At 58.6% G+C, this 11,420-nt stretch overlaps 1 protein-coding gene across 2 annotated transcripts; it reads right to left on the reverse strand.

The window, feature by feature from the left end:
- Positions 1-604: 604 nt before the first annotated feature.
- On the reverse strand, positions 605-7,198 carry PITX1 (paired like homeodomain 1). 2 transcript variants are annotated; one of them, XM_063087322.1, is made up of 4 exons: positions 6,551-6,630; positions 6,264-6,439; positions 4,064-4,296; positions 605-2,122 (listed from the first exon to the last, which is right to left on the reverse strand). In XM_063087322.1, the coding sequence occupies exons 2-4, from the start codon at positions 6,397-6,399 to the stop codon at positions 1,580-1,582; spliced, it is 912 nt and encodes a 303-aa protein (XP_062943392.1). In that variant the 5' UTR covers positions 6,400-6,439; positions 6,551-6,630; the 3' UTR covers positions 605-1,579. The 2 variants fall into 2 exon arrangements, with proteins under 2 accessions (XP_062943392.1, XP_062943391.1); XM_063087321.1 differs by lacking the exon at positions 6,264-6,439 and having other exon boundaries at positions 6,551-7,198.
- Positions 7,199-11,420: the final 4,222 nt, after the last annotated feature.

Below are 11,420 nucleotides of genomic sequence, written 5' to 3' on the forward strand. Positions count from 1 at the left end.
GGAAGTGAGAAGTGAGTCCTGTGTGACGGACACTTTCTCCAGCACAGCCACACGATCCGTGTGATCTCAGCACGTTGGGGGCATTATGGGGAAGGGCAGATGGAGGCCCTGGCTAGACGCTGGAGGATCCACCCCATCAGTGCTCCTGGAACAGCCAGGGCTCCAATGGGGGATGGCGGGGGTACCCGGCCCACAGGAGAAAAGGCAACTCCAGGCCCAAAGAGGCTCTCGGAGGCCCCCACCCCAAAGCTCCTGGTGGGCAAGGTCCCCATAGCACCCCGAGGCCTCGAGAGTCACTACAGACCCAGCCTGGGAAGAGCCTGCAGAGTCTGGCGGCCGGGGAGGGAAGGGGGTCTTGGCTAGCGTGGTCCCGCTCAGCGCTGAAAGGCACTGGGCGAACGCAGAGAGGGAGCTCAGAACGGCCGGCGGTGCCCTCACGGAGGCCGGCCTGGGCAGGTCAGGAATGGTGGTGAGGAAGTCAGAGTAGGGGGACCCCGGCGGGGGCTGCCTCAGCTTTCCCTCCTACCCGCGGGTCCCGGGGTGGCGCAGTTCCCCTTCTATCCGCCTCCCTCCTCAGACGAATGAAGCAGTCAGGGCTCAACAGTGCTTAGCACGCTCGGACTATGGTTTTAATAGACGTACATGGACAAGTCGATATAGACAGATTTATAATTCTATACAGTCAGTCCGACATACACAGGGACGCTGTAAACAGGGGCGCGGGCCGGAGAGCGGGTGTGCAAAGTGGGCGCGCGCTCTCCCGGCTCGACTCTTGCACGGCGGGCGGGGAGGAGGGGCTTGTTCGTCGGGATAGGGGCCACCTCCTGGCCCGGAGCGGATCAGAGGGCCTGGGCCTGCGGCTAAGCTCGGGGCTGGGGTGCTTTGAGACGAGCCCTTCCCCTCCACCCGCCTTGTCCACACCACCAGCTGCGGCTCCGGGGCGCGGGGTCCGTGAGGGCTCTTCCGGGCCGCCGAGGCGGCGCGCGGTCCCACGGCAAGTGCCCGATCCCGGCCTGGACACCGTCATCCCCGGCCCAACGCCCTCTGCAACTTGGATCCGAATCGAGCTAAGGTGCACTCGGCCGGGCCCAGCTCGGAGAGGGCGGGCGTCTTGGTTCGTAGGGGGCCGGGGGACTCTAGGTACGTCCGGGCTCCGCACATCCAGTTCGCTGGCGCGGCCGCTGAGTCCGGGTCCAGCGCAGGGGACACGGGCTACGAGGGCGTCCTCTCCGGGCCGCCGGGCCTCGGCGCTCGCCTGCTGTGCCGCGTCCCCTCCGCGGAGTGGGCCTCCGGGGCCCGTGGGAACGAACACACACCACCCGCGCCATCCCGAGGGAAATTGCAACTCATCCATTTTTTTCGCGGCACTTTTCTCCGACGTCTCTTTGCTTTGCATTTTTTTTTTGTTTGTTTTCTTTTTTCTCTTTTGGGAGGGCAGAGTGGGGTCCGGAAAAGCAAACACAAAAGCCCCGTGGAGGTGGGGGGCGGGCAGCAGGGGCTGCGCAGGCGCGAGGCCCGGGCGCGGCCGGCCGGGGCCCTGCGTGCGTCCTCGGCGCCGGCCCGCGGCGCGGCGGGGCGGTCAGCTGTTGTACTGGCACGCGTTGAGGCCCGAGGCCGGGCCCTGCAGGCCGCCGTAGCCGAACGACGAGTGCTGCTTGGACTTGAGCCGCAGGCTGGCCAAGCTCGAGTTGCACGTGTCCCGGTAGACGCTGTAGGGCGAGGCGGGTGTGCCGTACGGGCAGGCGCCCGGGGACATGGCCGAGTTAAGCGAGGAGCCTGTGAGGTTGTTGATGTTGTTGAGGCCCGAGTTGGGCATGCCGGGCACGGCGCCCGGGCCCATGCTGGACGGCATGGTCATGGAGGAGATGGAGCTGGGCGCCGAGAACATGGACTGCGACGACAGCGGGCTCATGGAGTTGAAGAAGGTGAAGCTCTTGGTGGAGAGCGGCGCGGGCGCCAGGCTCTTGGCGGCCCAGTTGTTGTAGGAGTAGCCGGCGGCGTACACGTCCTCGTAGGGCTGCACCAAGCCGCTGAACTGCGGCACGTAGCCGCCTTTGCACAGGTCCAGCTGCTGGTTCCGTTCGCGCTTCCGCCACTTGGCTCGCCGGTTCTTGAACCAGACCTGGGGGAGGAGGCAGGAGCAGGGTCAGGGCTGCCGAGGGCGGGAAGGCACTCCACCCCCACCCCCGCCACCCCTCGCCCTCCGCCCGCTTCCGTCTCTCCGAATATCGTTTCATTTCTTCCACCGATGTTTCCGCTTCTGCCTTCTCCCTATAATGGTTCTTTTCCTGTCCCCAGAAAATATTAGTTTTTTTTCTTTTTCCGATCTTTATCCTCTTTCCCAAATTATATCCCTTTTCTTTTCCTAATACGAATTCTCTTTTGTTTTAACAGATATTCGTTTTCCTTCTTCCTCTCAACCAGTCAACCTAACGCCTTCTCTCCCAAGCGGATTCCTGTCTTTCCGCTAAATATTCCATGCTTTTTCTTCTCTCTTTCTTCCCTGAAACATCTGACTCTCCGACCCAATTCTTCAATCTATTTCATCGCTCAAATAGTCTGTTTTCATCTTTATTGGCAATATTAGATATTTCATATCCCAAATGTTTATTTTCGTTTGGTCCACTCGCTATCTGAACCGCTTTCTTACCCTTCAAACTATTTTCTTTATCCCCTACTTTTGATCTTTTTGATTCTTCCTCAAATATTTAGCTTCTTCCTTCTTTCCAAATATCTTACCTTCACTATTTCCCTTAAATAGTTGATTTTTTCCCTCCATACTGAATCCTTCTGCTTCTCCCTTAAATATTTAATTTCTTTCTTGCCACCTAAAATATGTCAAATATGTTTCTTCACAAATATTTAATTTCCTTTCACTTCTTACTAGTTTCTCTCTAATGTCCCTCCATTTTTCTTCCACAAAATTTGGTAAGGACCTCTTTCCCAACTCTCAGATCCTCCCCGATCCTCACCTCTCTGCCTACCACATGTCCCCTGCCCTCGATCCTTCTCCAGCTTGGGCTGAGTTTCCTGAGCTACTTTGCCGGACAGTTGAATCTCACCTTTCCCCAGTCCCCAGCACTGCCACTGCCTGATTCCACCTCCACCCCACCCCTACCACCATAAACCCGGGCGGGATTAGTGAGTTCAGGATTACTGAGTGCTGTGTCCTCACTCCGAGTCCCACCGGGCTGGCCAGCCTGACTGGGGAGGGGTGAGGGCTGGGGTTATAGCAGGGAGTCTGTGGGCTAGGTGGGACTTTGGTCTGACTTGGGAGGTGTTCCCAATATCTGATTAAATATTTGCGCACCCAGAGAAGAAATGATTTCCTTGCTGCTCTGGCAGGAAAGCCATGTGTTTACTGGGAACCAAACGGATGAGAAGAGGGAGAATGCAATCTGGTCTTGAATCTGAGACCTTGCATCTCAAAAGGGACAGGGAGGGCCACTTGGCCACCAGAACACCCCCCCCCCCCCCCCGACCTGAGACCTACAGGAAAGGGCATTAGGCAAAAGGTCTAGGTACTGACTGGCTGAATGGACAGGGAAGGTGGAGAATATTCAGAGATTTTGGAGGAACTGGATGCAGGATGGGACCACTGCTCCAGGAAGTTTTGAGAGCACCAAACCCAGGCACCTTTCAGGCCTCTCTCAGGCAGCCAGGCAGGACCTGCCTTTCCCTTTCGTTTTCGGGGAAGGCCAGCAGCTCCCGACGTCCCCAGCGGCAGGGAATCTTTGCCCAGTCTCTGGCCCAGGGTATCCCACTAACATCCGAGTGGGTCCTGGGTCTTTCAGGGCATGGGAGAGTCCCGTAAGACGATACCTCTTTGGTCTGGGGCTGCGGTAGAGCCCGAGGGTCAGGTAAGATGCGGGTCAGAGGAGTTTGGGGCTGGCAGCAGCCAAAGGGCACTGGTGGCCTAGGGGCCTAGCAGAAGCTGGGTGGGCCGGGGCCTAACGTGGGGGTCTCCAGCGGAGGTAAGGAACAGGTCTGAGTGGTGGGAGAGTGAACGTCTGAGACCGGCAACCCTCTGCGCGGGTCCCGTAGGCGCGCGCCCCGCGCTCACCCGTACGCGCGGCTCGGTGAGGTTGGTCCACACGGCGATCTCCTCCCTCATGCTCATGTCGGGGTAGCGGTTCCTCTGGAACGTGGCCTCCAGCTCTTGCAACTGCTGGCTCGTGAAGTGTGTGCGTTGCCGCCGCTGCTTCTTTTTCTTGGCTGGGTCCTCCGCGCCGCCGCAGCCCGCGCCGCCCGCGCCACTGTCCTCGGGCCCCTTGGGTTCCCCTCCGCGCTCCTTCTCTGCAGCAGGCAGGACGGAGTGCGGGTCACCTCAGGCTTACGCCCTGTAGCACCCCGTCCCGGCTCCAGCGAAGCGCCGCCATCAGTGCGTGCGGCCGTCCCTCCCACCAGGGGCCCTGGGGACTGTAAAGAGCCCGCTGGGTGATGGTCATCAGTAGGCACCTCTGGTTTAGCGTGCCATGAAGAGGCCGGGAGCTGGAGCCGCGGGCCTGGGTTCCTGGCAGGGCAGGGCCTGTTCCCGCAGTTCGGCTCAGGATGGGGCTCTGCTGCTGATGTCACCGGCAAATGTATGCTTTTTTCCGGGCTCTTGGGGGTCAAAATCTTGGGGGAGGGGGTCTATCTCTGCTTGTCTGAACTAGGTCAGATCTTTGCAGCCTGAAGCCAGCAGGTCAGTGGGGCAAGAGCCAGGTGGTGGCCTGAAGCCCCCTCACGTTCTCCCCGGGGCTGTGTGGGAGCCCCATTTGGCCGGCACTACACATACAGGTTCTTGGCCTTACTTCCAGGCCTGCAGTCCCGAGGCCTAGAAAATCCCTCCGACTGCAGCCTAGACAGAATCTGTCTAGGTGACCTCAGGCTTTAGCCTCTAACTCTTTGAAGCTACGCAAAACGCATACAGTCACAGAAACATTGAAACATAAAGAAAAGTAATTTAAAAACAAAACACAGAAGCCCAGAAAAGCCCACAGCAATCTGCCTAAAAACATAGGGCCACAAATTCTCAAAAATAGGCAGGTAGAAAACAGAGTAAATGTAAATTAAGAAGCCAGAAATCTCCGTGCAAACACACCTCTAACTAAGTACAGAGCTGTAAGTGTATAAACTCCAGGCAGACAGGCATTTATTTCTCTGGGATTTTAAAACAAATCAGTGTACTGTTGTTGATAAATTTTAACCCCTTCCCAATAACACTATTGTAGGGATGATTTTTAAATCCCAGAGAAACACATCATTATAGTTAGATAATTTTAAGTCCCCAAATAATACTGTAAATGAATTTTGAGAAAATCCCGGAGAAATGCGCCATTTTGGATCGACTTTTTAAAATCTCCTGAAGGTTACTGTTGCTTGTAGATATTTTAAATTCCAGAGAAATACAGCTAATATATTCTTTAAAAATCGAAAAATACAGCTATAACTGTCAACTCATCCTCATGGATTTGGTTTAAATATCAATCTAAAACTATACATTTCCCTGGTTTTTTAAAATAAAAACCAACCGAGGATCTGACTTAAAAGTTTTGAAAGCAAAAGTAGAATTCAGCGTTGTTTTTTAACCAAGCAAACAGAACCTCTCAGAGAAAGTCACTTAGGGATGCAAAACAGAAGCAAATAGAGATAAAATACGCTGAGAGAAACACTCAGCAGTGGATTAAGAAATGAACTCAGAAGAGGCGTCCAAGCCCGGGAGCGGGGAGCTCGGAGCTCGGCGGCGACGCCAAGTTAGGACCGCGAGCGCGGGAGCGGGCGGAGACCTCGGCGGCCGGGACTGGCCGGGGATTCACTGCGCCGCTACCCGCGCCGCCCACCCGCCGGCCCAGCTCGCGGCGGGGGAGAAAAGCTCGGGGTCGGACAAAAGGGCAGCGCGGAGGGAGACGTGCCCTAGCTGAGTCCAACCCTAGCTGCGAGGCCTGCGACTCCGGGCTCCGGCCGCGCACGGGGGCCGCGATCCTTCGGTCAGGGTTCCGGCCGGCCCTGCCCGGAGTCCCGCCGCGCCCCTGGGCCCGCTCGCCCCCGCTGTCCAATGTCTGTGCCTTCCTTTTACCCGATGTTTCCCCCTCCCAGTTTGCCCTTCCCGCTCGTCCCGTCTCTTCGGTCTCTCCCCTCAGTCTGTCGCCCACTGTCTGTCAGGGTTGTCTGCTCCTCTCTCCGTCTCTCTGGCACTTTTCCTCGCCCATCTCCCCCACTCCCTGCGCGATCTGCTCCTTTCCCGTCAGCCGAGCGGCTCCTCAGCACCCAGTGGCACGAACCTAACTTTTCTTCCTGTTCTATTTGCTCCTGATCAAGAGGGGCTGTCAGTCCAATCCTCCGGTTGTAGGCTCGTGCATCTGCCAGTCTCTTGGCGCGTGGAAATGCCTTCGTGTGTGTGTAAATGTCCGTGTTCATCGTCAGGTCGAGAACGGGAAAAAGAAAGCCCCTGACGCTCCTGGGGCGGACAGAGAGCCTGGCTGTGCGGCGTGGGCTCCAGGCCCCGCTCCCGGCTCCCGGTGCCCTGCGCCCGGTCGCTCCGTGCGCCCCGCGCGGGAACCGCGCTTACCTGGCAGCTCCGTGTCAGACGACTCGCTGGGCGAGTTCTCGAGCGGCTCGCGGGGGTCGGCGGCGCGGGCCAGGTGGAAGGCGGGCCCCATGTCATGCGGCGGCGGCGGCGGTGGCCGGAGCCCCTCCGGCAGCCGCTCTAGGCTCATGCCCCCCTTGAAGGCGTCCATGGAGGTGGGGACCGCGGCGGGCGCTCCGGGGGCCGGGGCTGGGCGCGCCCGGCCGCCCTGGCTGCGACCTGCGGGAAGAAGAGCTCAGCACCTAAGGGGCTGCCCCCCAGGGCTGCCCGCGCCCGCAGCGACGCCGCGCTTGCCCCATGGACCGCCCGGGGCTGCGGGGCCGGGCGGGCGGCGGCGGCGGCGGCGGTTTCTCGCGACCGGGCGCCTGGCTCCGCGCTGCGCTCCCGCCGCTCGGGCGTCAGCCGCCCGCCCGGCCCGGCTCCGGCTCCCGATCCGGGGCCAGTTTCTAAGGCTCCGGACGGCGCCGGCAGAGTCTGTCTTAAAGCGACAGCGCGCACCGCCAGGTTCCAGCAGTCCCTGCGCCAGGGGTGGTGGGTGGGGTGGGCCTGGGTGGGAGGGGGCTGGGAACGGAGGGAGGGGGCTGGGGAGGGAGCGAGCGAGCGAGCGAGGGAGCGCGGGCGGAATCCAGCCCCGAGCCGCCCGCGCCGCCGCGCCCTCTCTGCCGCCCGCCCTCCCTCCCTGCCTCGCCCGCGCCCTCCCCCTCCGCAGCCACCTTCCCGCCGCCTCCCCGCCCCCCGCGGCCTCGCCTGCCTCTCCCTCCTTCCCCGGTGACATACCGAGTTCTCCCTCGGCCTCACAAAAGAAACGCATCTGGCCTGCACGTCCCGCGCGGCTATTGCCCACCTCAGGCCCCAGATGACTTGTTTCGCTCAGAATTAACTTCTGTCTGGGCCGCCTCGAAGTCCCCAGACCCCGGCGAGAACAGCCCAGGATGAGTGAATGTTCGCCGCCGAGCAGGATCGCACGGAGCGGGCGCCTTCGAGCCAGCGGCAGGGCGGGGGCAGAGGCCGGGGCCGGTTCCGGCAGCTCCCAGCGGTGTCCTCGTCGAGGGGCCGCCCGCCCCTCCTTCTCGGCCCCTTCTCCCGGGAACTCAACCGGCTGAATGACAGCAGCCGTCGCTCTAATGGGCCCCCGGATGCTGCCTCCTAATTAGCTTGGACCCTCTCCCCTAAGGCTGCTTCTTAGGCCTCCCTCTCTGCACCGCAGTCAATTTTCCGGGATTGGGATAGAAATGATGGCTTCTAATCAGACGAAACATTTCTGTTGGCTCTAGGCGGCTGGCGAGTGCAGCGGGAGACCTCAAGAGCCCAACAGGGCCCCACAGTCTCCTCTACCTCTTTCCTTGTTTTGCACCTTCAACAGCCTGGCCAAATCCAAATCAGCCAGGCCCTGGCCTTGGCAGCCAGGGGGTTGGCCTTGGCAGCCTCTGCCCTCCTTCAGGGTAGCTTTGCTGGGGCCAGGGGCCTGTGCTCTGGCTTCCCAGGTCTTCAGGCACAGGCCTGGTAGGCCAGGTGACTGCTTTCTCCCAGCCTTGGACCGGCAGCCTTTGGTCTTCTAGCTTCTCTCCCACACAGTGGTAGCCGGGAGTTGCAGTTGCAATGCGCCCTCAAAAGGCACAGACGAAGACATTACCCTCCTGCTCCCAAGAATGATTCCCTCCTTGAGTCCTTGCAATTCAGTGAAGTTTGTTGAAGGATTTTGCTCAACAATTGTTAACTAGCCCTGAGACCTCAGCGTCTTGAGCAAATAGGCCACAGCTGAGGCAGTAGGGCGCGGCCCTGACCTGCTCCTCTGGCCACAGGCAGACCCCAGGCTGCCCTCTGCCCCTCACCTGCTGACCAGCTCCACCATACACAGCTCCTCCTGAGGGAGCAGCTCTGGGCAGGACAGAGGCCTGGGGGAAAAGCACTTGCCTACTCTCCAGGCCCAGTGCCCTCATGCCAGGGCCCAGTGCACCCTCATCTCCTCCTTGTGGTCTCTGCTTGGGACTGACTGAGCAGGTGTCAGAGTTTGGGGTGCTCCACAGGCTCTGCTTTTGAGACCTTACCTCATCCCCCATCCCATCAGAGGAAGGCACCCAGGCCCCAGGCTGAGCTCCTTTGTGAGGATTGTGGGGGGGTAGGGGCAGGTACTCAGGGTGGAACCAGGCCTGCCTCCCACTTCCTCAGCCTCAGCCCAAGGCCCCAGCTCTGGGCTATGGAGAGAGGACACAGCTCCTTAGGGCCTGGCCCACTCTCAATGGGTGTCTGTGACCACAGGAGGCAGGGGCTGAGGCTGAGGCCAGAGGGAGGACACTTCCTGGGTGTTTGAATTGGGGAGGTTCAGGGACTCTTGCCTTCTCCTTCCAAGTTGAGACCCCAGGATGAAATTAGTCCTGGCCAGGGAGAGGGGGACATGGTGAAGTATAGTTACCCAGCATTTACCTCAGCCCCACCTTTTACCACACTTCTTGGCTGAGCCTCCTGCAGCAGCAGATACCTCCTTTCAAGGAGATATCCAGGTGCTGCAGCATGCTAGGGAGTGCCCCTTCACACTCCATCCTCCGTGTGGCTGCCTTACCCTGTAGGGCAGACTGCATGCAGACAGGGCATGGGAGTGTGCACACACACATACATACTGCACACCCATATAGGTATGCGGTGTACACACAGACACATGATACTGTGCCCACCTATGGGAATGCTAACTACAGGCACTAATGTGCTGTTCGGCATGAAAGCTAGCTAGTAGGGGATAGGAGGTGTGTTCTAAACGTACTGAATGTCAGGCCAAGGTAGGAAGCACAGTGCATCTCTGGGCGGGGATAAGGAAATGAATGGTCTGCCTATGGGCCTCCACAGGTTCGGGGTCACAACTTCTCACCCCCTAGAGGACCCAAAGAGTCAGGTCCTCCATGAATGGGGACTGTTTTGTGACTGTGCAGCTCTAGCTACTCAGTTTGAGGGGCTTGCATCTCTCACTGTTGATGCATTTAATGCAGTTATTGAGCACCTGCTGGGTGCTCCTCTGCGCCCTAGCCTCTGGCATTGCTCCAGGCAGATATGAAAGTCCCTTTATTTGGAAATCTTGATGCCTGCTGTGTGTGTGTGTGTGTGTGTGTGTGTGTGTATGTGTGTGTGTGTGTGTTGTGGCTGCTGGTAAGGGGATCCAAAGAACCCTTGACCTTTGTGTTATAACACCGCGATCTAACCAACTGAGCAACCAGTCAGCCCCTATGCCTGCAGTGTGAATGGAAAGGCCCTTAGACCCTTTCGGGTGCAGCCCTGTATACCCAGGGGCCTTTGTGTCCCAAAGAGAGGCTGAGGCTAGGTGGGGACTGCCAGGGGAGTTTGTTCTGTCAGCCCTGGGCAGTGCTGAATGATCAAAGGGTGAGGAAGCAATTGATTGAGAGGAAATTGTCGCCTGATCCTGGGCGCTGGCTGGAGAATAGACCTGGACCTTTCTGCTTTTCCTCATCTACACCCACTCATGGCCCACTATCCCAGTCAGGGTAGGGGCTTCTTGCACACTCACAGACAAGTCACACACAAACACAAATACAGGACAGGAGGCAGCACTCTCACAGGAGTAAGAGCAGAGGTTCAACATTCCCCCGTCTGTGCTGTGTGACCTTGGGCAAGGCTTGACCTGCACTGTGCCTCAGTTCCCATGTCTGACATGGAACTCAGCAATCTCTGCCTGCTGCTTCAGCCTCCAGCTCACTTGACGACAGGACATGAGGAGAGGAGGGAAGAGAGCATACTGAAGCTGAGCCATGTACCCTATTCCCCATCCCTCTCTGGTCACACAGAGCCAGCAATGATTCTGTGATTTTCAAGAAATTTGAGGTTTAGGGTCCTGGCTGGACTGAGCAGAGGAGCCTGGGCTTTTGTGGCAGTTGAAGTAGTCATCACAGGGACCCTTTCTGAAGCTGGCCTCACTCAAAACAGACTCTGTGCCCAAGAATGGTTTAGTAATTTAATTTGGGAAGGGTGATTGGAGGGCCCTCATGGGGGGTATCCTTCCACCTACCCATGGGGTACACTGCTCTAATCCTTGCTCCTAGAATCAAGGGATTTTAAGAAAAAGGAAGGAATGTGCCATGGCCTGCCCGCAGGGCTATCCGTGACTCTCCGGGACATTCCAGCCCTAAGCTTCTTAGGCCCAGGAGAAGTTCAAACTAGAAAACCCAGTTTTGGGAGTATAGCAGGGACCACCTACCTCCTTCCCTTCTGCCCAATCTAACATCCCCCTCCCCAATAAAAGCTCTTGTTTCTTTGATTACAAGCAATTAGTGGGTGAAGGCAGAAGGGGTGCTCAGGTAGGGGCTGGAAGGACTTCACTGAATCTTTTAGGCTTCCCAGGACTCAAGTCTGAGGCTTCCGGCCAACTGGGTGCCCCAGCCTGCCCTGGGGAGAGCTGGGATGCATTTGGGCAGGATGGCTGCCTGTTGTGCACAGATGGGAGTACTGGGTACTCTCTGTGCTGCGGGCTGCTCTGTCATCGGCTGGGAGGGCTCATGGCTCTACCCAGTCCATTGCTCACCCAAGTCCATGGGATGGCTGTCTAGTTCCCGAGCTTGGTTGAGCGGAGGGGAAGAGAGGCTAGGAAAGTGGCAACAGCTGGTCACACAACTGGGGTTGGCTTTGGCTGTGCCACTGCTGCCTCCTTTTCCTAGCAGCTGCTTTCCTGGGAGCCGGGCACTCTGACCCAGTCTTGGAGGTAAAAAATGCTGCCTCTGCATCCTAGAATCTAGGCAACTGGGGTCTTCATGTCCCAGCCCACCTCTTTCCTTTCCTGGACAGAGATGGGGAGGCCCAAAGCAACCTGGGGAAAGGGCAGGGGGACAGCAGGTTCCCTCTTGTGCTGTAG

Source organism: Cynocephalus volans, chromosome 2 (genome assembly GCF_027409185.1).
Source record: "Cynocephalus volans isolate mCynVol1 chromosome 2, mCynVol1.pri, whole genome shotgun sequence".
NCBI classification, from domain to species: Eukaryota; Metazoa; Chordata; class Mammalia; order Dermoptera; family Cynocephalidae; genus Cynocephalus; species Cynocephalus volans.

Coding starts and splice junctions, on each gene's coding strand:
- PITX1 (XM_063087321.1), bottom strand. CDS start 6,719: ATGGACGCCTTCAAGGGGGGCATGAGCCTAGAGCGGCTGCCGGAGGGG. Junction 4,297..6,550: donor GTCTGACACGGAGCTGCCAG/GTAAGCGCGGTT, acceptor TGCCTGCTGCAG/AGAAGGAGCGCGGAGGGGAA. Junction 2,123..4,063: donor TCACCGAGCCGCGCGTACGG/GTGAGCGCGGGG, acceptor CTCCTCCCCCAG/GTCTGGTTCAAGAACCGGCG.